This window comes from Tasmannia lanceolata, unplaced genomic scaffold, assembly GCF_043159265.1.
Source record: "Tasmannia lanceolata isolate RefF3 unplaced genomic scaffold, GAP_Taslan_0.1 ptg000023l, whole genome shotgun sequence".
Lineage (NCBI taxonomy): Eukaryota > Viridiplantae > Streptophyta > Magnoliopsida > Canellales > Winteraceae > Tasmannia > Tasmannia lanceolata.
Window position 1 is genome coordinate 10845864 of NW_027518700.1, and position 27995 is coordinate 10873858.

Sequence of the window (27995 nt, forward strand, 5' to 3'; positions counted from 1 at the left end):
GATTTTCCCTTTTGATTTAGGGTTTTGCCCTAGTTTGTGGTTGTGCTTGCATGTTCCCTGTAAGAGTGAAATCATTTTAAGATCCAAAAGCATTGGAATATTTTAAAATCCAAAAAAAACAATTGAATATTTTTAAAAATTCAAAAACAATTGAATATCTTAAAATTTAAAAACATGTTAAAACATTTAAAAATTCAAAAACATTGAAATATCTTAAAATTCAAAAACAGTCGAAAAATATCAAAAATCTTAAGTCATTTTGAAATGCTTTTGAGCTTTTTAGCGTATTAGGAGAGTTCGTTTCGAACTACGTTGGCTTGATCCTCTCTCACGAGGTACGTAGTGCAGCTTGAGATCCACATCTCAAGTCCAGCCAAACCTTTAAAAATAAACATATCAAATCTTCCAAAAATACAAAGCTTCTTCAAAACCTTTTTCAAAAGATCTTCCTTTAGAGTTAGGAGTCTGTCCTAGCTGTTTGATGTGTTTTAGAGTTAGGGGTTTGTCTTGATTTGTATTGATATGGTGTGTCCTGTCGTGTGAGTGTCCCTAGAGTTAGGAGGCCTCGAGTCGATCGGTTAGACATTTAGTCGAACCGATGGCTAGACTAGGCATATAGTCAGCCTATGGTTTTCATTAGGTTGCACAGCCTAGTTACACATAGGATGTAGGATCCACCTGCATTAGCTTAAGGCTAAACAACTTGCATTAGTTAGGGCATATAGAGTCCTAAAAATTACAATTCACTTGAACTTAAGTAATCGTACAAAAAACTTTAAAAATTAGTCGAGTCTAGTGGAATCGAGTCTAGGATAGCGATTCTAGATGGTTAGGCATCGTAGTTTAGAATAGGGCATCGAACTACGTGGACTCCGATTCTTCCCGAGGCCGGGATACGTAGCGCAGCTAGGATGGATGGCCATTCTGGTCCGAGTCCAGTCCTGCATTAGAGTTTTAGGATTTTTCTGTTTCAGTCATATATAGCATTGATTTGTGTTTCATGTTTTGATGTGCTTTCTTACTTTCTTGTACTGATACTATACCTTTAGCTGTAGCTTGCATGTGTATGCCCACCAGAACTTAGACACCCATTAGGTATGTCACTCATAACCTAGCTTTGCTTCGGTGACAAATTTTTCATTTCATTTTGTATGTTTATTTCTTCATCCTCAGGAAATGCATGCTTAGGTAGACGATTCCTGAGAATTGTTCCTATTTCATATGATTTTCGCCCGAAACTCTTCGAAGTTAATAATAAATGGCATAAGAGACCAAGTGCTTGCACTCGGACGAATTGGGGGTGCTCTCAGACCTTCTCCATTCGTAATCAGGCACGAACCCATATATATTTCTGGTTATCCATGGCATACAGAGCATATTTTTGTTTAAAGGATCCATGGCCGTATACCGTGGATGGCGACTCTGAGTTTGTTTAGGTACGTTTCGAATCCGGACTTGTTCCCGAATCGAGAGGTATCTCTTTTATATCGCCACTCGTGCTATGCTATGAGAGTGGCAACCGTTTTGAGAGTTCCTTGGTAGAGCTCTCCTTTCACGTGGATGATCCTAAGAGGCCGCTGGGGGCTCGTCCCCCACCTCTCTCCCGGATCGGGGTCCACAAAAGGCTATCGTACCCGCGCCGGTATTTCTTACCCGTACCCGCCGGTACCCGTACCCGCCTGGGTTACCCATTTGCCGGGTCTAGGGATATAGATGGGATTTTTGGCAAAGGGTGGAAGAACTTAACCCACGATTCCGCCTTTATATATAGTAGTTAGATTAGATATGATTAGATTAGATTAGATTCATATCGATTGGGAAAGATAAAGTGGCCTTTAAAATTCCTTATATTATGTCCCCCCCCCCACTGTTGCACAATAGGTCTCTTAGCTTCGTGCATGTGAGTGTCACGTGCGCCCCACATGTAGTGGGCCCTTCGAAATCACGAGTGTAGGATGAGGTTTGCTTTGGCCAACGGTTCTTCCATCTCAACCACCCACGTGGACTTGATCTTAGGCTCTAGTGCTGTCAATGGACCGTCCGATCGGATTAATCTGAAGGAACCGAATCCAATTGATAGACTTGGGTCTGTGTTGTCAGCAAAACGTGATACACTGATACGGGAAAACAATGGGACAGGAAAAATTCGGTATTGGCTCAAAAAATATAATAAGAAAACAATCAAATTAATTGAAACAGTAAAAAAATGAAAAAAATGCATTTAATACATTTAAAATCGGGATTTGTTAGGGATAATCGCAAGGCATTACCGGTTGTTGCATGAGAAAGTAGCCACATAGGATGAATAAAATGAATAAGACAAAAAGTGAACCTATGTGGCTGCTCTCTCATGCAATGGCTGGTCCTCGAAATGCCTTCTGCGACAGTCCCTAGCAAATCCCCTTAAAATTTTGTGGAAATTATAAATACACCCCTTTTCATCACTTGGGACACCCTGCTACAGTGTACCCATGACTGCAAAGGGGCTGATGTACTTCCCATTTGAAGGAATGAGCGGACCTGATCGCCACTTTACTGTTGTATCGGGAGTTACTCCACGTATTGCTTGACGTAAAACAGATAGTGGATTTATTTCTGTCATTTGTTTAATCTTTTTCACGGCTCGATAGATAATTTGATAAATGATGAAAAGGGGCGTAAATTGCAATGTTGGTAAAAATAAAAACACATCTGATACGTTTGAAATGGTTTTGAGTTTTTTTTTTTGGTAAAAAGTTTTAAACGACAAAACTTTAAAACACAATTTAAAATGAAGTTTTGCTAACTATGGTTGTGAGTCTGTCACACGTATGAGTAGATAAATCATTTCACCTCCATCAAGTACGAAGCCTGGAAAATCAACCCTTATTTTTTTTTGTTTTGTCCAATGCTAAGATTTAAAAACATCCTTTTTTTAGGTACTAAAAAAGGGAAGTGATATATGCACCCCTTTTGATTACTTGGGACACCCAGCAGAAGTGTACCTGGCAATCAGCCCCATTGAATCCTTGTGACGTGAACTACATTAGCTCCTCTGTAGTCATTGATACACCGTTGTTGGGTGTCCCAAGTAATCAAAAGGCGTGGATATCACTTCCCTAAAAAAGACCATACTTGTTGGAGAGATCAAAAAACATGCTTGTTGGGGAGATTCATCTCAGCTTAAAACAACAAGGTGACGGGCTGATTTTTGAGGCGACGAACTTAGTCGATATGGGGGATGAAACCATGGTCAACAAAACGTGACTCGGCAATAAAACGGGACGACAAAATTTTGAGTTTAGTATGGTTTTGGTTCAGTATTCAAATGAAAAAAAAAGGTACGGTTTTTGTTCAAAAAAATGTAGTAAAAAAAAAAAAAACAGAAACACAAAAAAATGCATTTAAAATGTTGTAATCTACAAATTATAACGGACGTAAAGTTGGAAAGTTGACATCAAAAAAATGTTTAATACATTTACAATGTTTTCCTCAATAAAACAGATTTTTTTTACTGTGAAACTTTTAAACGACAAACCATTAAAACGAGTTTTAAAGGGCATTTTTTTTGAAAAAAACATTGTTTTTGCTAACTTTGGATGAAACAACCTCTGATTAGATAGGTTTTTACTAGGAACATTTAAATGATCTTGGAAACATCAATTTACACATGTTTTCAGATTTGTGCACTATTATTTAATTTAAACTTGTGGGGTTTTGACAATTATTAGTTTCTTATTATTTAATTTGAGTTAATGTGAGTTCTCACATGATCAAATTAGTATGTTTTTTTTCTCTTCCTTATATTCTTTTGTTGAAATCTTAACTAAGTTGCACTGTATATTTCTCCAAATTCAAATTGATAATTGAATCCATCTTTTGTTTTTTTTTCAGAAGTAGTTTGTCGAATTTCTTTGCTGGGAAATCAAAATCTTTTGCTAACCTAGCAGAAGTGACTTGTGTGAAATATCTTGTAAAGGCAGAGAATCCCTTCAACAAGAGAAGAAGAATACTCATGGCTGCTAAGTCCTCAAGAACAACTCCTTACAATACTCTCAATACTTCTCTTCCTCTCATAGGCCCTCACTCTTGGGAAGAAACACAAGAAGAAGAAGAAGAAGAGCACTAAGAGTCCCCGTTGGCACCTTTGCCACTCCATGAAAAAAAATTCCAGTCCTTCAAATCACCAAGGTCTTCCTCCCTCTATGACTTGAGAGATCCTTAATTATCCTAAACAAATAACTAATTTTAAATTTCCTTTTATCTCTGTAACAGACCCAATATCAGTTTCTTTTGAATTATATTGATTTCTTGTTCTTGTTTTCTCTCTTATCTTTTTTATTTTTATTTTTTTGCGTTACTATATTTGGTTTAATCTGTTGGGAAAGAGACAAGGCTTTTCTCCTTTCCCTATTTAAATAATTAGGATAGAAACAAATCAGGAGATTTATTTATTAAGTAATTGATTACCTTGTTTGTGTAACGCCAAAATGGTAATTGGGAGTTTGGTACATGAAATCTTCTACTGAATATGGACAATGAAAGGTTGCATTCTGTAACCATTTTCAAGAATAACTTCTTGTATATTAAGGCCATGTTCGTTTTGGATTCACAATCAATTTTCAGAATCCAAAACAATCAGGTCATAAAAAAAAGTCATTATCTCGCTCTCTTTGTTAGAATGTTCAGTGCCTAGTTCTTTGTCAAACTGGTGGAATTTCAAGTTTTATGGGACAGTGCCTTCTTAAAAAATAGAAAAGTGAGAAAACACATAGATTCAAATACCCCCAAAAAAGGAAAAAAAAAATCCGAACCAGCCATTGCCCCTTGTTTCATACTTTGGCTCTGTTCACTTGTTTTCCCGGGAAAGGAAAGGAAAAGAAAGGAAAGGAATCTGACGTGGCAAAATGAAAAGGAAAGGAAAAGAAACTGTGATTTTCCCTTGCTTTCTCGTTGTTCACTTGCCCAGAAAGCGAGAGAAAATATGCAGGAAAGTTGTTTTATCGCTGTTCACTTGTCCAGAAAGCAAGGAAAAATATGCAGAAACCCATATTAAACATATTTTGCACAATTTCATTTTTGGGCATTAAATGCTACCACATAAACAACACGTGCATGCCTTTATGACTTTGCGATGACCATTTGGCCTCCCACGAGCTTTTGTTACAACTTCTAACAAGGAGACGTCAGAAAGGGAACCCAATGCCTCTCCCCTAAAACCAACGCTTTCAATACCAGCATCCATTTCAGATAAGCAGTGAAGTTTCGATGTGGCTGTTCACATATCAAATATAATCTGGGAGTTATGAACATTGACCAAGTTCATTAAATTACCTTCTCAAACAGAGGATGACCATTATCTAAATATAATCTGGGATTTTACACACCACACACACATACACATATACACACAACTCACCAAAACCTTCCTCCATGGAGAAGCAGCCAACAATAAAATCATGGAAAAGCAATACGAGTACAGTTGATAAAGCACCACAGGGTAAGGCCTCATGAATGATTGGCTATACATGTTGTTGATTCAAATAGAGCAGTGTATCCAAATAGAGCGGCAACAACTAATAACTTCAATATTGGAAGAAAGCAGGTAGCAAACCATACTTCTTTGACAAATTATAGAAGCATTGAAACTTTGAAGCATCCATCAAAATCGAAGCAAATAGCAAAAACAGTAAATTTCAGAGCAAAAAAATCAGGATTAATCAGGTTTTGGTCCAGAAAAAACAGAAAAAAGAAAGAGTACTACGAAATAGAGCACCAAAAATTTGGAGATTGAAAATTTGAGTTTACTTCAGCTTCAACTTAAAGAAGAAAAAGAGAGAAAAAATGTAAACGAATGTAAATAAATAATAATTGCATTCTTGTAATATTATGCAATAGCTGTAAAACACAGTAATATAGATTGCTAAGAGTGTGACTGACTGACTGGACAAAGTGAAACACATAGTTAAATAAATACCATATTTTTCCCCCAAGAGAACCAATCCATCACGTGAAACACCACATCCTGCAAGCATGCATACAAAATGGAACATAGTAAGTGGGAACTAAATTTAAGAGTGCCATAATATACAAACCAAATAAGTGAAATTATTACTCACCATCATCCTCTACTTTAACATAGCATGCCCCAACACCTACAGAGACATGTACCTGACATAACAAATCATAATCAGTTACAGAATTTGAAAAAAAAAAGAAGAAGAACCGAACATAAATGGATGGACTATATATGTAAACTGCTAGAAGAAAACCGAACTAAACCATTCAAAAAAAGGAAAAATGAAAAAGAAAACCGAACTAGAGTTTGCCAGCATGATTTGCCATCACCTGAATTGATAAAACACAAAAAAACCTCAAAAAAAAGGCACCCACATGAAAAATGATCTTTTTTCTTTACAAAAACATTGTAACCAGCCACATTTACAGTATTAGCCCCTCTAGCGCTTTTTCATAGAAATCATTATTGGACTTAAATTTTTTTAATGCAAAAGGTATTATAGGGCCAGAAACCGTGCATTATGGGAATGAAAACCATGTGTGCATAATGAGCAATCCCACACAAGACAAAAAGAATAGTTATATGGAAGAAGATGATGCTTGGATTGAGCATGGTATCTTGATAGGTGTTGAGTTTGTAAACTATCTTTTAATGTAGTTGCTAGTTTGTGTATCATAGCTGTGGGTCATATGAAAGTACTAGTCATTTATATGTTTGAGGACCAATGAGCAAAAGAATGAACTAAAGGCAACAACAAAAATGACTAGCTTGATTAAATTTAAGCATGCAGATAGATCAAAAGAACTTTGAACAGGGAGCGATCAATCTTAATACCTTCGAAGCACCTGCGTCCACACTATTAAATACCAATTCCTCAACAACTCTTGTCAAGTCAAACAGAAAAATGCACGAACTCAAGGAACTATATACAGCTCTTGGCAAGCGCTTAATGCTCCTCATTCACACCAAAGCTGAAAGCATACATAAATTAAATGCTACCACATAAACAACACGTACATAGTGAAGTTAGGACACGACCTGACACCAGTGTTTCTAAATTGGGCTCTAATGGTTCTTATGACGGAAACCATAATCCAATGGTTCCGAGAGACACGAGATGAATCGATTTTAGTTATTGAAGTTAATGAATTTCAGATTTTAAGGATTTTCAGTTTCTGGACATTTAAGGAATACCAGTGGTTCTAGGGTTCACAAATTTCGGCTTCGAATGGCATCCAAGGAAGGGAATCGTGCGCTCTTTCCTCGCGCAATTTAATACTTAGGTTATAACATCTTATTGCCTGGCATATCTCAGGATTTTCGTAGTCAGTAACCTCGGAGCCAACAACATGCTATAGCTTAAATATTCAAATTGTCAAAGATCGAGTGCAATAGGGATACGATTATGGATGCACTGGCCATTTTTCCAGGGAAATCTAAAGATCCTAAAATTTCTGTTTCAATGGATTGAGGAGTGAATATGCGACAAAATTTTAAGGTTCTTTAGAAATTTTGATAATGATTTTTTATTAATTTCGAATTTTCAATGGAATTTATCAATTTTAAACATGTGAGTGATTTTTACAAGTAAAATTGTTGCAAACGAATTCAAAATAAATCAAAATTTCTACAGCAGGAAGATGGGAATGCATGTAGCTTACAGGATGAATTTTGCAGATTTTTACATTAAGCTCATATTTAATTTTGACTTAACAACCATAAGACCAGATTGCAAAAATAACACAGAAACTACTAGAAATAGAAATCTAAATTCTATGAAATTTCTACAGAATCAAAATATAAGTTGAACTAGCATGATGTGAGATTTTCATAAATTCTAGAAACTATTTACTATCAGTTTCGGATTTTTCAATTTTCAGACCAGATTATGAATTAACACTACATCCCATATGAAACAAGATCTACATCACTTGAAAATTTTACAGAAACTAGAAATATTAAATATAAGACTACTGTACAAGTTTGTGAAATTTTATCTGTGATCTGATGTCTGTGAAAATTCTCCCAAAATTTGATAATTTTCAAAGAAAGCATAAAATAATATACCAAAAAAAATCCAAAAATCTTTAAATATTCATGGTAGAATGTATCAGTACCATATTATTTTCTCACGAAATTTCATTAATTTTGGAATCTGTTTAGTATATATTTTATTTTTCTTCGTCAAAAAGATGTTTTTGAAGAGTTTTCTATTTTTTAAAACACGATTTTCGAGAAAATTACGTCTCCGGAAAACGTCCTTTAATCTTGTTCTGATATGATGAACACAAGAAAATTTTAAAATTTCAAAAAATAGATCATCCTGAGATAGCTATTTTTTCAACTTTTGTAATTTCTCAGCCATTATTTTAAATGAAATTTCACTCTTCACTCAAATTTTCAAAATCCTTTGATTCAATGTCCGATCCGATCCGATGGTTATTTTAGTCTATTTAAATAGATCAGTGTATTAAATTTCGGGACGAATCGGAATTGAAACACTCATGTAGATCATGATTTTGAGCACACACATATAATATCGAATTAAATTCAATTAAATGTTAAAAACCATGCAAAAATATATAAAGAATACCAAATAATCCTGGAAAAATCTGAGAATAGTGCACCTACCTGTGATGGAGATCCTCGCCGAATCCAAAAGCCGAAAATTCTGAAAAATCTCGCCGACGCTCGATCCTGCGTCCTTTCTTCCCTTTTTTTGTTTACTTTTTTTTTATTTCCACGTTGATCGCACCCTTTTTTATCATGAAGAAGACCTAAAGAACACTCCAATAATTCTTGATTGTATGATGCCTTGGAGAAGAAGAAGGAATTCAAGAATTCCTTTTTTGAAGAACACTTGAGAGAGAGATCACACTTCAAGGGAGAAAAGAAAAAAAAATTTCTTCGGAGGAGAGAGAAAATGGACGAATTTGGATTTTTTCCCCTCTTTTTTAGGATTGTTTGCTTTGATTTTTTATACAAAAAAGCTAGGGTTAAGAGAGAAATAGTAGTTCCCAATGTGAGAGCTCTCATTTTTGGCTTGTTTCCAAGTTTTCCCTCTTGCTTGCTTTCTTTCTTATTTCCAAATGGATTTGATTCCAATCTTAATTTATTGTCAATCAAGACATGCTATTCTTTATTCCACATTGCTTCTTTGGAAGAAAATCTTTTTTAAGCAATCATTCCTCTTTTCCTTCTTTTCTTCTTTTCTATTTTTTATTCTTTTTATTTTTCTTTTAACAAATATGATGTCACCATTGTGACATCATCAAGGTTGGATGCTCAATTAATGTGGGTCAGCCATGTGGGGTGCCCACCATGGTGGTCGACCCATATGGGTGAACCCACATGAGCTCCATCTTTACGGGCATTAGCCCAATGGGCCATTTCACACGGGTTTCGGGTTTTTCCGTAAAAATTCAATAAAATCTTTTTAAATTCAACATTCTATATATGGACCCAACTCATTTGACATTTATGGTGCATCCCTCACACATGATCGAAGCATCTTTTTTGGGAAAATAATTTTCGGACCAAAATGCCCCTATTTGACAATTACACATTCAAATGTGACAAAAATAACCTTAAATTGGTTCACCCCTAAAGGAAAATGTTAAAAATGGAAAGTCTTTGTGATCAAACTTCAAAAATAGAAACTTTTAAAGTTGGGTCCTTTTGATGAGCAATATCAAACAGGATCATTTGGTACCCCCTGAAAATACCCAAAATGCCCTCAACACTTAGAATTTCCAAATTAAGCGAAACTCTTGAGAAATTCTAAATTTAGCAGGTTTTTCAAAATTCAGGAAATCATTCATAATCTCTCAGACATATTTCGGGGATCAAAAGAATTACACAGGAAAAGACCAAATTACCCCGAGGTGCTAGAATTTGGCGAGACTAGGGAAAACCTTGAGAAGTTCTAAAAATAGCAGATTTTCAAAAATTTATGAACGGACTCAAGATTTCTTAGACACAACTTAGGGACTAAATATGATATGTTTGGAAATGTCTAAAATACCCCCGAAGTGCAAGACTAAGAGAAAATCTTGAGAGATCTAAATTTAGCAGGTTTCCCAAATCTTACGAAATTACTCTTAATCCATCAGCCGTACCATCGAGATGGTTTTGGACATATGAAAAATGATTGAAATATCCATAAGATGATGAAAATGTGGAAGCCCCATGAGTTTCTAAAAATAACAGCTTTTTCAAAATTAGTAAAATCACTCAAGATTTCTCAAATATAACTAGGGGGTCAAACGAGACAAATCGGGAATGACCAAAATACCCTTGCAGTACAAAATAGGCAAAAATGAGGGAAACCCTGAAAATTCTAAAAATAGCAGGTTTTTTCATTTGCTTGGAAACTTAAACTTTCATCTTCCAGAGGCCAAAGGAACCCCCTAGAGACCTTCAGGATCGCGAATTAACTTCAAAACTCCCATAATTAGGTGAAATCTACCATAAAATGCATAGATGCCTAATCTAATGCTGAATACGGACTCAAGACTTGATGATACTACCGAATCTTTCGCTTTTTAAAGCGTAGAAAAATTGGGGTGTCTACAATAGTATGATCTACCAACAGAAAATAAACATAACTTATAACATTTCTACCAAGGTCTTGGTACACACAAAATATAGATATACACACATAATTCATATATAAACGGTTCAATTAAAAATAGATAAACATCACATAGCCAAACGGCACATTCGGCGCAGAATGCGCCCCAACATCTCCACTCGGTCCATCTCGTCCAGAGAAAGGAAGGCCTCAGCTTCCTTGTGATGCCCGTGCAGGTACACGTAAGTATCAATGAGCTCACCTCTAGCGAAACCATCAATGTTCAGCACCGCATCTTTGAGGTCAGGGAGGCTGTGTACCTCACCAGAAGTAATTTTGGCATCAGCAGCCATTTTAATGCCCAAAACCATAATGTGAGTCAACATACCTCATAAACAAGTGGAAAAAAGTCTAAAATGCTACTGTCATAGGTACTAACCCCACACCAATGGCTAACCCCAAAAACCACGGAACACTGTGGATGTCCTTTTCACGCTTGTCTTTCAAATCCTCATGGCGCTCAATATATGCATTTAAGGCTGCTTCTGCCTCCTTCCTTGTGGCATAGGAGCGATAAGATGCTCCACTATACTTGTTCACTTGAAGGTGACAGTCTGCCCAACTCTTGAATATGCCCACCTATCATCCCTTGAAAACCACATAAAAATGATCCTTCGCCATTACCTGGTACCACATAAACAACACATACATAGCTGCAACAAGAAATGATAGATAAACAACATTTACTTATGATTTGGGCCAAGGACCACAACCTTCACACACACACACACACACACACACACACACACACACACACAGATCATCAAAATTATCAAGCAAAATTTAGCCAAAGACCCCAACCTTCACATAAATCTAATATATCTAAACATTACACCCATACATAAAACCAATAGTTCCAAGAAACTATTACACCCATAGTTCCATCCATTTCACAAACAACACATAGTTCCATCAAACAAAAACACCCAAAATATATCTAAACATAATACATAGATAGTTCATAAGTAAAAGGTTCATAAGTAACACATAGCTCCATCCATAAAAAGACCCAAGAACCAAAAAAACCTCCAACCAAAACGGTTCAAGACATAGACCCAGCCAAATGGCGCAGAATGCGCCCCATCATCTCCTGTCGGTCCATCTTCTCCAGAGAAAGGAATGCCTCAGCTTCCTTGTGATGCCCGTGCAGGTCACATAAGCATCAACGAGGTCACCTCTGGGGAAGCCCCCAATTTCAAGCACGGCATCTTTCAGGTTAGGGAGGCTGTGCACCTCACCAGTAGTAATTATGGCATCAGCAACCCTATTAATGCTGGAAGACACAACCTGCAACTCTGATAGAAGTGCAGCATTAGGACGCTTCTTTGACTCTTCCCACCACTAGCAGATGGGCCCCTGATAGGAGAAGAGTCACTATAGCCAATGCTAGCATCAAAGGCAGGTGTAGATGAAGACGCTCTACCATGAGGCGGAGTACAGAGGAAGCTGTCGTCCTTATCATCTAGCCCAACCAGAAGGGTCGATGAAGAAGCACCATGTGTGTCCTGCGTCGGCTGAGTGGGATCCCTTCTTGTATCCCTGACATCCTCCCCACGTGCGTAATCATCATCGCAGACAGCTTTCATATCTTCGTAGAGGGGATACCTTTTGCTAAAGAAGCGTTGGTGTTCTTGATTCAATTGTAAAAGAGGAAAGGAATTGTCACGGAATATTATTTAAACATGTAACTTATAAATAGAGGAAGTGATATACGAAAAATAAATATTACCCTCAAGTATTCATTATTCACTTCTTCGTCAACCGATAACTTGCATATGGTTTCATCCCAGCCAAAGCCACTGAGATTTATGATGGAGTTCAGAGTCCTATAAGTTGTCTCAGTGTCTTCAACCGATTTTTCACATGCTCTTTCGTTAGGGTCATGTTCAGGACAGTAACTAGTTCCTGCGCAATAGCAAAATAAGCACACTCTTTGAACCCAGCACCAGTTTTCTGCCCCTCGGCTATCTGATTCTTAAGGGCTGCCAAGAGAGCCCCATCCATAGTCACATTTCATGAGACATTCACCTTCTTATCAGCTGTACCTGCAGTTGCTGTCATCTCGCCTACAACTTTTCGAAACACTTCATATAAAAAACTTCAATCATAGAATTATAGATAACCAATAGACATAAGCAATCTTAGAAGTTATATTAACCAATACTGTAGCAAACATAGAAATTACATAAACAGATCTCAACCCAGCACACTAAATGAATATCAATAAAAATAGTACACCACAAAGAAAGGAATATAAGCTACAGTTCCAACAAAGTACACATCGAAAATGTAAACACATGTGTGTTTCCTAGCGACGACGACGTGCTTGGAAATCATTCCACATCTGATTCATGATTGTGGTTCGAATGTTACGACCTTCCCTTAAATCCTCGACCCTGGTCATAGGAGGAGGAGGAACAGGTCCTTCCTCCTCTTCCTCTTCAGGTGGAAGCAATGCCAGCTCATCATCAACATCCTGAATGTAGGCATCGTCGGGCATCTCCCTCCTAATGTGGTTGTGGACGCAGCAATAGGCCAACACTATGTCGATCTGCTTGTCATATGAGTACATGGGTGCTGAATTTAATATGCAGAATCGCTTCTTCAGGACACCAAAAGTTCGCTCGATTACATTCCTTGCCGAAGAATGCTTTTAGTTATACAACTCCTCGGGTTTTCTTGGTCTGCACCCTCTGATCTGATTGAGATGGTAACCAATACCTCGGATTAGAGTTATAAAATGGGACAGGCACGGATACCCGGCATCACCAAGGTAAAACTTTCCTACAATCAAAGAAAGGATTATACTCAAATTAGCTATGTACTACGGGAACTGCATCTGTACAAACATAATAATAAGGTAACTATTACCTGGCCAAATAGGAATCCCGTTCTGCTTTGATATGGCAGATGCTAACACCCGTGAGTCCGATGCTGACCCCTCCCACCCACAAAGGACGTACGTAAACTTTAGGTCAAAGTCGCAACAGGCTAACACATTTTGGAATGGGAAGTGCTCACGACAAATATATCTTTTCTGAATATCCTGAGATACTTTTGCAGGAATGTGCGTCCCGTCAATTGCACCGAGACAATCCTATAATATGGACATTCAGATGTCAACCATCACTGTGAACATGGCTCAATTACTAACAAACTACAGTCGAAATACGTAGCTATCGTAAATGTACCTTAAAATAAGACATGAAATTAGGATTATCAAGGATTGCACGAGGTGTCTCCCTTGATGGACGTACTATGAACATGTATTGCAGAATGAGAACAGCATCGAGAACCTTATTAAAATACTTTGAAACAGTTGCCCTAGACCTTCTTGTGGCTGCCCTAACAGTACGATCCCTTTCGTTGTGTGAAATCACACTTAAGAAAATCATAACTTGTTCCTCAACAGTCCAATGAATTGTGTCTTCCAGCAAGGTAGTGTTTCTGAAAAGGGCCACGAAGGTGCGGAAGCACCGAACATCCATACGAAGAAGAGCAATACAATGGTCCTCTGCGTTCGTGATACGTCTAACAAAGGTCCTACGGGTTAGGTACCCGCTTTCGTAAGGTGCTCTTGTAATATTCTGCTCTAGGTATAGTCGAACCCTAAGCGTAACTGCAGCTGCCGCAGAGATTACTATAGCTGCAGCTCGAATGATCAACATCCTCCTATCTGCTAGTTGACGAGGCATGATGGTAACCTTACAAAATACTAAAAAAATAAAATTTAGTATAAGAAGACAACCGGCAAAGACACCATAACCACAGTCACAACCATTGAAACAAAACTCCTATAGCCACCACCAACCACCAAAGCACCGACTTGCAACCACAACCACCGTAACACCAAACAACATCATCCACAAAGCACCGACAACCGCCGACAACCACTAAACCACCAAACCACCAAACACCCATCAACCACCAAAACACCAACATCCATCCAGAACCACAAAAACATCTAAACCATCATCAACAACCAAAGCACAAACATCCACCCACAACCACCAACACATCCGTACCCAAAACATCCATACACCAACAACCACCGACAGAATTATATAGTATTGCCATTGCAAACAGAAATCCCCCAAAATCAGCCATAAAAACCATTGCAAAAAGAGAAAAAAAAATGTATGAAGCCATTGCAGACAGAAAAATAGTATAAAAATGAAGAGAAAAGGGAAGAAAGGGGATCTGAACCCTAATACCTAAATAAAAGCTAACAAATAAAAGCTTTAGACAAGCCATTGCAAACAAAATGCCCCCAAAATCAGCCATAACAACCAAATCCGAACCCTAAAATCCAAATACACAAAAATGGACAACTTTATTAATTGATTTACGCGTTAAAGAAGAAAGATCCTTTGGCAGAGTAGTTCATCAAATCCAATCATGTCATTACACATGGAAACAGATGGTTAGGCAAACAATCATTGTCGGGATTAATGGTAATAGATAATCTTAAGGCACTACCATGTAATCAAGACCATTGATCTTGTAGAACATCACGAGGAAACCAACAAGATTTGGGTTCCATCCCAAATATATGGATATCCAATGCGTATGATAAAGAAATACTAAATATTTTTGTGGGTAAAATCTTAAATGAAGCTTGATGGAACATGGACAGGTGATCATTTGCTCATGGAGTTCTCAACAGCATTTAGAAATGAATTATCATTGACGTTCATATCATTTCACATCAAATGATAACATCATGTGCATGAGACACAAGTAAGTCTCAATTAGTGTCTCGTAGGAAGATATCTCACATTTGAAGAGAAGTTAATGTTTTTGTTGATCATATTTTTGTTGGTGCAAAAATCCTACACTCTATTGTAAGAGAAAATAACTTTTGATCAAAGGTTTTCGAATGTCTTTCCAATTAGTAAAATTGTACCTTAAATTCGAGTAATGTGAGAACTGCGAGCAACGATTGTTGGTTCGAATGCCTTGTGAAAAAAAACTAAATAATTCGTTTAGAGTACAGAGAAAACAGAGAAAATACAGAGAGAAAATGAAGAGAGCAAAAGAGATCTACATTACAAAATGCTCCTGGATAAAAAGAAAAGATGCAACCTATATGTTGATGTGTGTAGCCTTCCAACATTATTTACTCCCTATATTTATAGTCTCTTTCCTGAGGTCTCTTTTCATGATTTGAATTCAAATTTCTGGCGATTATGGAGTTCGAGTGGCAATCGTATTTCGATATCTATTTCGAATGGTCTCGTGTGTGAGGTATCACATCACTGGACCTCAAGTAATTAATTGTGTGACTCACTTAATAATTTAACACTTCACGACTACGTATCATTTAATCTCTTACTTTCAATATCTAAAGAGCTCTATCCTCCATGGTGCTTGATTAGTGCACAAGTCATAGAAATCTTTCAACTCAGATCTTTGGTAATTAGTGGCATTCAAATTTCAATTTGAACCGTTGATAGCAGAGTATTCGAAACATCCTTCTTATCCACCTGTGACTTCAGTGAGGGGCGGAGGCACATAGAGCATGGCTGCATGGGGGTGGTTAATAAAACAAGATCCTTGAACAAACAAAGTAACCGAGTTAAAACATTACTTGATAAATATTATTTCGTTCAATCTTCTGCGCTCTAACAACTTGGAGGGATGTTTCAAGAAAGAGTTTCAAGTTTCAATAAGAGATTAAATTCAGAGTTTACAGAGGAGATAGAATAAAGTTTTGGCATGACAAATGGTGAACTCCAGCATCTAACCACTCTCTTCTCACATATTTTTAGAGAGGCCTCACAAGCAACAGTAGCAAGGGATTAGCAATACCATTCCTTTATAAGGAGATTTGAAATGATACTTGGACGTGTATTTTAAAAGAAGGGATTTACAGGGGACTTTTGAGAAAGGGATTTTGCCGCCGGCTATTGCACGAGAGAGCAGCCACACAGGCTCACTTTTCAACAGATTTTGTCTTATTCATTTAATTCATCCTAGGTGGTGCTCTCTCATGAAACAACCACCCGCTAAATATCTTTCTGCTAAAGTCCCTAGCAAACCCCTACAAAATACACACTCGAAAAGTTCAATGGGACCCACCTGTTTTGGTTGATCTAAACCATTCATGCAATGATCCCCGCCATGGATAGGTCGTGTCCCCAAATATTTCCCCATAGAATTATCTTTACCTTTCAATCAGATGAGGTCTTAATGCCGTCATTATGAACCTTTTGAGCCGTCCATTTTACACTAAATATATCAAAGGGTTGGATCCCCATATCTCCACCCATCCCTGCAGTTCAACAGTTGGTCTTGTTACTCTTGAACAAACTGATGTGGGTTAAAAATTAAAACGATCAACGGTCCACATTTAATGCACAAAAGATCCATGGATTGGAGTAATTTTGATCAGTAGGGTCTACCAAAGGGACGGTCTAGATGACTGTCCGTACAATCCTATATACAATTGTGACAAGCATTTAGTGACCGAATAAGAAAGTGTGACCCACATCCAATTGGCCTCCATTCCTGATGGGCTATTTCACTAAAGAATTTTTGTACTGGTAAGCGTCCGTGGGCTTTAAAATGGACGGCCCAAAAAGAAAAGTCCACCGGATGCCTCATTGTTAGAAGTTAGAACCATGGTTTTAAATTTCGACCGAAATCCGAAATTTTGGGACCAAAACGAAATTGCACCGAAATCAAATTTTCCGAAATGTACTAAATTTCTGTCGAAATTTCGGCGAAATAATTGATAAATTAATATTATTTAATCCTTTACCAAATTTCGACCGAAATTACCGAAATTTTGGCTTAAAAAAATGATATTTCGAGAGCTTTTACGAAATTTCGGTTTCGGGAAGGACCGAAATTTCGCCCGAAACCGAAATTTAAAACCTTGGTTAGAAGCATGGTTTGAAATTTTGGTTTTGATACCGATTTCAGACCCATGAAATTTCAAATTTTAGGTCGAAATCCGGTACAACAAATAAGTGACTACTTTATTCAATATTAAATTTCGTTCGAAATTTTGGTGAACTATTAAATTAATTTAAAAAAACAGGTATTTTGGGTTAAATTTCGGAAAAAATGAAATTTGGCCCCAAATTCCATCCTAAATTCTGAAATTCCGTCCCAATTCCGAAATTTCGGTCGAAATAAAATACCGTTTCGGATAATGTTGATTTCGGTGTCGGTCTCCACCGAAATCCTAAATTTCGGATTTCGGTCGAAATTTAAAACCCTGGTCAGAACTTATAAGTTAGAACTAAGAGAATTAGAAGAGAATGGAGCAAGAAAGCCAGCTTGTCTGATTTTTGGCAGGCTTGCGTTGGTATTTGATTCTCCTTTTTTTATTTCACGACCACTTTTATTTACAAGAGCTGTTAATAGTGGGTCCCACTAATATCTATCGGTTTCACTCTTTTTACTAAAATAAACTTCGGATTTCGAAATAAATAGTAGGGGCGAGAATGTGTAAAAAAATTTACCTGTGGGTCCCACTTTTTGTTAGTCTTTTTCTCCACTAGGAAAAATGCACTTGCATTGCACGTGGGACCCAAATATTAGTTCAAATAGTGCAACATGAAGTGGCAATCTAATATTGGAGTTGATTAAAAGGAACAACTACCTAGGATCTATTCATATAATAGGGAAAACAGTATTACTTTACTTTTTACCGAAATTTTCTTCTAAAACCAAAACGTCCACATTTCCAAGTCGATCGAAACTTAAATTGAAATTTAAAATCTTGCTCTTAAGCATGGTTTGAAATTTCGACTGAAATCGAAATCCGGTCAACCCAAAATGGTATGAAATTTCTAACAAAATTTTGCTTCGCCTCGAAATTTTGTTCCGAAATTTAACCGAATTTTAAAAATTTCGATCGAAATTTCATTTCCCCCCGACATCCCGTTCCGAAATTTAAGGAATATCCCAAAAAAATATGGATTTTATCCCTTATTTAATATTATCCAGAAATTTTGACCGAGTTAAAGTATCTTTTAAATTCATTTTTCTGGATTTCGCGGATTTCGCCTGAAATCCGACTAAATCAATGAACGACTATTTTTCTCGTATAGAATTTTGACCGAAATTTCAGTAATTTCGGTTGAAATTTCAGTAATTTTGGTTGAAATTTCGATAATTTCGGCTGAAATTTCGGTAATTTCGGTTGAAATTTTGATAATTTCGACTGAAATTTCGGAATCGTATTAAATAATTATTAATATTATTTAATAGTATCCTAACCCTCCAATCGATATAGGCTGATCCTAGCCCTTCAATCAATAGAGGTTTCCATAATTGTTGTTCCTCTTCAATAATTATTAATATTATTTAATATTATCCTAGCCCTCCAATCGATATAAGCTGATCCTAGCCCTCCAATCGATAGAGGTTTCCATAATTGTTGTTCCTCTTGAGGTGCCCGAAATCCGTCAATATTTTGCAAGTGTCCTGAATGAGTAATATAAAGTAGTTGTTTCGTCATTGTCATATGTCTTTACCTCTTTTTGGTATTTTTTTTCGTAATTATCATAGACAGGTACCCGTGTTGGTACTTTTAGTATGTAGATTACGATTTTACCCTAAACAAAGTAGTTAATATATATATATATATATATATATATATATATATATATATATATATATATATATATATCATAACTTATTATTAAAGATAATAGGCATAATACAGCTGGGATATATAGACCCGACAAAATGGGACCCGTACCCGTGGGTACACCCGGCCCGCAGGGGTACGGGTACCAATTTCAAAACCTGCGAAAAAAAATACCCACACCCAACCAGTACCCGAGACCCGCGGGTGCGTCTGGGTCGGGCGTTGGTGCTCGCAGGTTACCCGCCATTCGGTTTTTAACTTTTTATTCTTAAGGCCTAAACACTAAACACTAAAAAATAGACTATGTGGGTGGGCCAACAAAACAAGTCAAAGCAATCAGACCATGTCACTGGTATCTTTGGCTGTACTAAAATAAACATTTGTTAAAGTAGATGAAAATTTGTATGATGAATGGGAGTATAAACATGTACTCATCATCCTATCCTTGATATTTGATCCAACAACAGCTGACTTGTTAAGAAGCTGCTGTTGGATTAAATATCAAGGCTTGTACATCCATCGTACCACATTTATGTGTTCATACACCCATTCATCATATAATTTCTTTTCCTAAATATATATATAATTTCTTCTTTAAATTTGCCGGGTTACCCGCGGGTATACCCGTACCCGCCCGGGTGGGTTCCGGGTTCATGAAAGGCTATCGTACCCGCGCCGGTATTTCTTACCCGTACCCGCCGGTATCCGTACCCGCCTGGGTTACCCGTTTGCCGGGTCTAGGGATATAGATGGGATTTTTGGCAAAGGGTGGAAGAACTTAACCCACGATTCCGCCTTTATATATAGTAGTTAGATTAGATATGATTAGATTAGATTAGATTCATATCGATTGGGAAAGATAAAGTGGCCTTTAAAATTCCTTATATTATGTTCCCCCCCACTGTTGCACAATAGGTCTCTTAGCTTCGTGCACGTGAGTGTCACGTGCGCCCCACATGTAGTGGGCCCTTCGAAATCACGAGTGTAGGATGAGGTTTGCTTTGGCCAACGGTTCTTCCATCTCAACCACCCACGTGGACCTGATCTTAGGCTCTAGGACTGTCAATGGACCGTCCGATCTGATTAATCTGAAGGAACCGAATCCAATTGATAGACTTGGGTCTGTGTTGTCAGTAAAACATGATACTGATACGGGAAAACAACGGGACAGGAAAAATTCGGTATTGGCTCAAAAAATATAATAAGAAATCAATCAAATTAATAGAAACAGTAAATAAATGAAAAAAATGCATTTAATAATTTAAAATCGGGATTTGTTTGGGGTAATCGCAAGGCATTACCGGTTGTTGCATGAGAAAGTGCCACATAGGATGAATAAAATGAATAAGACAAAAAGTGTACCTATGTGGCTGCTCTCTCATGCAATGGCCGGTCTTTGAAATGCCTTCTGCGATAGTCCCTAGCACATCCCCTAAAAATTTTGTGGAAATGATAAATACACCCCTTTTCATCACTTGGGACACCCTGCTACAGTGTACCCATGACTGCAAAGGGGCTGATGTACTTCCCAATTGAAGGAATGAGCGGACCTGATCGCCACTTTACTGTTGTATCGGGAGTTACTCCACATATTGCTTGACGTAAAACAGATAGTGGATTTATTTCTGTCCTTTGTTTAATCTTTTTCACGGCTCGATAGATAATTTGATAAATGATGAAAAGGGGCGTAAATTGGAATGTTGGTAAAAATAAAAACACATCTGATACGTTTGAAATGGTTTTGAGTTTTTTTTTTGGTAAAAAGTTTTAAACGACAAAACTTTAAAACACAATTTAAAATGAAGTTTTGCTAACTATGGTTGTGAGTCTGTCACACGTATGATTAGATAAATCATTTCACCTCCATCAAGTACGAAGCCGGGAAAATCAACCCTTTTTTTTTTTTTTTTTGTCCAAGGCTAAGATTTAAAAACATCCTTTTTTAGGTACTAAAAAAGGGAAGTGATATATGCACCCCTTTTGATTACTTGGGACACCCAGCAGAAGTGTACCTGGCAATCAGCCCCATTGAATCCTTGTGACGTGAACTACATTAGCTCCTCTGTAGTCATTGATACACCGTTGTTGGGTGTCCCAAGTAATCAAAAGGCGTGGATGTCACTTCCCTAAAAAAAACCATACTTGTTGGAGAGATCAAAATACATGCTTGTTGGGGAGATTCATCTCAGCTTAAAACAACAAGGTGACGGGCTGATTTTTGAGGCGACGAACTTAGTCGATATGGGGATGAAACCATGGTCAACAAAACGTGACTCGGCAATAAAACGGGACGGCAAAATTTTGAGTTTAGTATGGTTTTGGTTCAGTATTCAAATGAAAAAAAAGGTACGGTTTTTGTTCAAAAAAATGTAGTAAAAAAAAACAGAAACACAAAAAAATGCATTTAAAATGTTGTAATCTACAAAATATAACGGAGGTAAAGTTGGAAAGTTGACATCAAAAAAATGTTTAATACATTTACAATGTTTTCCTCAATAAAACAGATTTTTTTTACTGTGAAACTTTTAAACGACAAACCATTAAAACGAGTTTTAAAGGGCATTTTTTTTGAAAAAAACATTGTTTTTGCTAACTTTGGATGAAACAACCTCTGATTAGATAGGTTTTTACTAGGAACATTTAAATGATCTTGGAGACATCAATTTACACATGTTTTCAGATTTGTGCACTATTATTTAATTTAAACTTGTGGGGTTTTGACAATTATTAGTTTCTTATTATTTAATTTGAGTTAATGTGAGTTCTCACATGATCAAATTAGTATGTTTTTTTTCTCTTCCTTATATTCTTTTGTTGAAATCTTAACTAAGTTGTACTGTATATTTCTCCAAATTCAAATTGATAATTGAATCCATCTTTTAATTTTTTTTTCAGAAGTGGTTTGTTGAATTTCTTTGTTGGGAAATCAAAATCTTTTGCTAACCTAGCAGAAGTGACTTGTGTGAAAGATCTTGTAAAGGCAGAGAATCCCTTCAACAAGAGAAGAAGAATACTCATGGCTGCTAAGTCCTCAAGAACAACTCCTTACAATACTCTCAATACTTCTCTTCCTCTCATAGGCCCTCACTCTTTGGAAGAAACACAAGAAGAAGAAGAAGAAGAGCACTAAGAGTCCCCGTTGGCACCTTTGCCACTCCATGAAAAAAAGTTCCAGTCCTTCAAATCACCAAGGTCTTCCTCCCTCTATGACTTGAGAGATCCTTAATTATCCTAAACAAATAACTAATTTTAAATTTCCTTTTACCTCTGTTAACAGACCCGATATCAGTTTCTTTTGAATTATATTGATTTCTTGTTCTTGTTTTCTCTCTTATCTTTTTTATTTTTATTTTTTTGCGTTACTATATTTGGTTTAATGTCTGTTGGGAAAGAGACAAGGCTTTTCTCCTTTCCCTATTTAAATAATTAGGATAGAAACAAATCAGGAGATTTATTTATTAAGTAATTGATTACCTTGTTTGTGTAACACCAAAATGGTAATTGGGAGTTTGGGACATGAAATCTTCTACTGAATATGGACAATGAAAGGTTGCATTCTGTAACCATTTTCAAGAATAACTTCTTGTATATTAAGGCCATGTTCGTTTAGGATTCACAATCAGTTTTCAGAATCCAAAACAATCAGGTCATAAAAAAATGTCATTATCTCGCTCTCTGTGTCAGAATGTTCAGTGCCTAGTTCTTTGTCGAACTGGTGGAATTTCAAGTTTTATGGGACAGTTCCTTCTTAAAAAATAGAAAAGTGAGAAAACACATAGATTCAAAAACCCCTAAAAAAGGAAAAAAAAAATCCCAACCAGCCATTGCCCCTTGTTTCATACTTTGGCTCTGTTCACTTGTTTTCCCGGGAAAGGAAAGGAAAAGAAAGGAAAGGAATCTGACGTGGCAAAATGAAAAGGAAAGGAAAAGAAACTATGATTTTCCCTTGCTTTCTCGTTGTTCACTTGCCCAGAAAGCGAGAGAAAATATGCAGGAAAGTTGTTTTATCGCTGTTCACTTGTCCAGAAAGCAAGGAAAAATATGCAGAAACCCATATTAAACATATTTTGCACAATTTCATTTTTGGGCATTAAATGCTACCACATAAACAACACGTGCATGCCTTTATGACTTTGCAATGACCATTTGGCCTCCCACGAGCTTTTGTTACAACTTCTAACAAGGAGACGTCAGAAAGGGAACCCAATGCCTCTCCCCTAAAACCAACGCTTTCAATACCAGCATCCATTTCAAATAAGCAGTGAAGTTTCGATGTGGCTGTTCACATATCAAATATAATCTGGGAGTAATGAACATTGACCAAGTTCATTAAATTACCTTCTCAAACAGAGGATGACCATTATCTAAATATAATCTGGGATTTTACACACCACACACACATACACATATACACACAACTCACAAAAACCTTCCTCCATGGAGAAGCAGCCAACAATAAAATCATGGAAAAGCAATACGAGTACAGTTGATAAAGCACCACAGGGTAAGGCCTCATGAATGATTGGCTATACATGTTGTTGATTCAAATAGAGCAGTGTATCCAAATAGAGCGGCAACAAACATCTAATAACTTCAATATTGGAAGAAAGCAGGTAGCAAACCATACTTCTTTGACAAATTATATAAGCATTGAAACTTTGAAGCATCCATCAAAATCGAAGCAAATAGCAAAAACAGTAAATTTCAGAGCAAAAAAATCAGGATTAATCAGGTTTTGGTCCAGAAAAAACAGAAAAAAGAAAGAGTACTACGAAAATAGAGCACCAAAAATTTGGAGATTGAAAATTTGAGTTTACTTCAGCTTCAACTTAAAGAAGAAAAAGAGAAAAAAAATGTAAAGGAATGTAAATAAATATAAATTGCATTCTTGTAATATTATGCAATAGCTGTAAAACACAGTAATATAGATTGCTAAGAGTGTGACTGACTGACTGGACAAAGTGAAACACATAGTTAAATAAATACCATATTTTTCCCCCAAGAGAACCAATCCATCACGTGAAACACCACATCCTGCAAGCATGCATACAAAATGGAACATAGTAAGTGGGAACTAAATTTAAGAGTGCCATAATATACAAACCAAATAAGTGAAATTATTACTCACCATCATCCTCTATTTTAACATAGCATGCCCCAACACCTACAGAGACATGTACCTGACACAACAATCATAATCAGTTACAAAATTTGAAAAAAACAAGAAGAAGAACCGAACATAAATGGATGGACTATATATGTAAACTGCTAGAAGAAAACCGAACTAAACCATTCAAAAAAAGGAAAAAAGAAAAAGAAAACCGAACTAGAGTTTGCCAGCATGATTTGCCATCACCTGAATTGATAAAACACAAAAAAACCTCAAAAAAAAAGGCACCCATATGAAAAATGATCTTTTTTCTTTACAAAAACATTGTAACCAGCCACATTTACAGTATTAGCCCCTCTAGCGCTTTTTCATAGAAATCATTATTGGACTTAAATTTTTTTAATGCAAAATGTATTATAGGGCCAGAAACCGTGCATTATGGGAATGAAAACCATGTGTGCATAATGAGCAATCCCACACAAGACAAAAAGAATAGTTATATGGAAGAAGATGATGCTTGGATTGAGCATGGTATCTTGATAGGTGTTGAGTTTGTAAACTATCTCTTAATGTAGTTGCTAGTTTGTGTATCATAGCTGTGGGTCATAGGAAAGTACTAGTCATTTATATGTTTGAGGACCAATGAGCAAAAGAATGAACTAAAGGCAACAACAAAAATGACTAGCTTGATTAAATTTAAGCATGCAGATAGATCAAAAGAACTTTGAACAGGGAGCGATCAATCTTATTACCTTCGAAGCACCTGCGTCCACACTATTAAATACCAATTCCTCAACAACTCTTGTCAAGTCAAACAAAAAAATGCACGAACGCAAGGAACTATGAAAAGCTCTTGGCAAGCGCTTAATGCTCCTCATTCACACCAAAGCTGAAAGCATACATAAATTAAATGTTACCACATAAACAACACGTACATAGTATGATCTACCAACAGAAAATAAACATAACTTATAACATTTCTACCAAGGTCTTGGTACACACAAAATATAGATATACACACAGTTCATATATAAACGGTTCAATTAAAAATAGATAAACATCACATAGCCAAACGGCGCATTCGGCGCCTCAGCTTCCTTGTGATGCCCGTGCAGGTACACGTAAGTATCAATGAGCTTAGCTCTAGCGAAACCATCAATGTTCAGCACCGCATCTTTGAGGTCAGGGAGGTTGTGTACCTCACCAGAAGTAATTTTGGCATCAGCCGTCATTTTAATGCCCAGTCTGCATATAAAATCATAATGTGACTCAACATACCTCATAAACAAGTGGAAAAAAGTCTAAAATGCTACTGTCATAGGTACTAACCCCACACCAATGGCTAACCCCAAAAACCAAGGAACACTGTGGATGTCCTTTTCACGCTTGTCTTTCAAATCCTCATGGCGCTCAATATATGCATTTAAGGCTGCTTCTGGCTCCTTCCTTGTGGCATAGGAGCGATAAGATGCTCCACTATACTTGTTCACTTGAAGGTGACAGTCTGCCCAACTCTTGAATATGCCCACCTGTCATCCCTTGAAAACCACATAAAACTTATCCTTCGCCATTACCTGGTACCACATAAACAACACATACATAGCTGCAACAAGAAATGATAGATAAACAACATTTACTTATGATTTGGGCCAAGGACACAACCTTCACACACACACACACACAGATCATCAAAATTATCAAACAAAATTTAGCCAAAGACCCCAACCTTCACATAAATCTAATATATCTAAACATTACACCCATCCATAAAACCAATAGTTCCAAGAAACTATTACACCCATAGTTCCATCCATTTCACAAACAACACATAGTTCCATCAAACAAATACACCCAAAATATATCTAAACATAACACATAGATAGTTCATAAGTAACACATAGCTCCATCCATAAAAAGACCCAAGAACTAAAAAAACCTCCAACCAAAACGGTTCAAGACATAGACCCAGCCAAACGGCGCAGAATGCGCCCCACCATCTCCTGTCGGTCCATCTTCTCCAGAGAAAGGAATGCCTCAGCTTCCTTGTGATGCCCGTGCAGGTCACATAAGCATCAACGAGGTCACCTCTGGGGAAGCCCCCAATTTCAAGCACGGCATCTTTCAGGTCAGGGAGGCTGTCACCTCACCAGTAGTAATTATGGCATCAGCAACCCTATTAATGCTGGAAGACACAACCTGCAACTCCAATAGAAGTGCAGCATTAGGACGCTTCTTTGACTCTTCCCACCACTAGCAGATGGGCCCCTGATAGGAGAAGAGTCACTATAGCCAATGCTAGCATCTAAGGCAAGTGTAGATGAAGACGCTCTACCATGAGACGGTGAAATACTCAAGAGGGGGGGGTGAATTGAATTTAACTCAATATTAGGCCTTTTGAAAATTATCTATAAACCCTAATTGGAATTTTTCTTCACTTAATTAAATATTTGGTTAGTGCAAATATAATTGAAAGAACAAAGTGAAAAGCCAAACCAAAACAACAATGGAAATGCAACAGTGAGAAATGACACACCGATATATAGTGGTTCGGCCAACGGCCTACTCCACTCTACTCAAGGTCGCACTTGAGGGATTCCACTATTGGAGACCTCCACGATGCCCGGCTCCGAGGCGGTTACAATTCCAAGGGATATTAAACAAGGATGCCCTTACACCTTTACAAAGACTCTCCTTCTCCGCCGAGTTCTAAGCGGTTGCTCTCTTAGGGAATTAAAAAAGGAATGCCCTAGCCACCTATACAAGATATGGAAGATTTGATAGCTTGGCTTCTTCTTGAAAGCTTGATGCCCTTTGTAGTTCCTTGATTGCTCTTCAACAAAGATTGCAAGTGAAAGCACTACTATATCCAAACTCAAAAGATTCACAAGTGAAAGGCAAGTTTGGGATGAAAAACAAAAACTCAAGCTAAAATGGATTACAAATGTTTTTGATGCTTAAGGATGTTTTTCAAAGATCAAGAGAGAGGAAATAATCCTCTAGATATTGTATAAATAGTCTCTCCTCAAAATATGACCGTTTGGGGGTGTAGATAACAAAAAATAAATTTTAATTCAAAACCCAACGGCTCTTTTTTGAGCTGTCGCAAGGTTCTCGGAGTTCCGAGAAATATTCTCGGAGTTCCGAGACAACGGCCAGAAGAAATAAAATTTCTACTGGACCATTTCTCGGAGTTCCGAGAAATTTTCTCGGAGTTCCGAGAAAATGTCCAGATGCTACTGGACCTTTTCTCGGAGTTCCGAGAGAACTCTCGGAGTTCCGAGCTCGGAGCTCCGAGAAAAATTCTCGGAGTTCCGAGAAGCCTAAAAATCCGCAGTTTTTTATTTTTATTGCTTGTTTGATTTTTAGCTTTTGGAACTCAACTCCTATGGTTATTTTGGAATGTTTATGAGGGTCCCAACATGTTGGTCCACCACATAACCATTCACTAATGCATTTTAAGTTCTTAAGTGTTCTTTGAAAACCAAGTTGAAAACACTTTGAAAAACGTTTTGCCTTGACTTGAAAATCTAAAGAGAAAGGATGTACAATGATACCTATGTAGCTTTCAACTTCTCTTTAGTCTTGGTCTTCAATTGATCTTCCATCTTGTGTATGCTTGCTTGAGAGATGAGGTGAGCTTCACTTAGCT

The 27995-nt window shown here is 37.1% G+C and overlaps 2 protein-coding genes across 2 annotated transcripts in view; both read right to left on the reverse strand.

The window, feature by feature from the left end:
* Window positions 1–27995, reverse strand: part of LOC143855769 (uncharacterized) — a 72994-nt gene that overhangs the window by 37500 nt on the left and 7499 nt on the right. The gene's annotated exons all lie outside the window — the stretch shown is intronic.
* On the reverse strand, window positions 5066–6966 carry LOC143856602 (DNA mismatch repair protein MLH3-like). The gene is made up of 4 exons (XM_077366865.1): window positions 6833–6966; window positions 6099–6150; window positions 5957–6004; window positions 5066–5253 (listed from the first exon to the last, which is right to left on the reverse strand). Exons 1-4 carry the CDS (start codon window positions 6956–6958, stop codon window positions 5066–5068), a joined length of 414 nt encoding a protein of 137 aa, XP_077222980.1. The 5' UTR covers window positions 6959–6966.

Coding starts and splice junctions, on each gene's coding strand:
- LOC143856602 (XM_077366865.1), bottom strand. CDS start 6,958: ATGAGGAGCATTAAGCGCTTGCCAAGAGCTGTATATAGTTCCTTGAGT. Junction 6,151..6,832: donor TGGACGCAGGTGCTTCGAAG/GTATTAAGATTG, acceptor TTGTTATGTCAG/GTACATGTCTCTGTAGGTGT. Junction 6,005..6,098: donor TGTTAAAGTAGAGGATGATG/GTGAGTAATAAT, acceptor GCATGCTTGCAG/GATGTGGTGTTTCACGTGAT.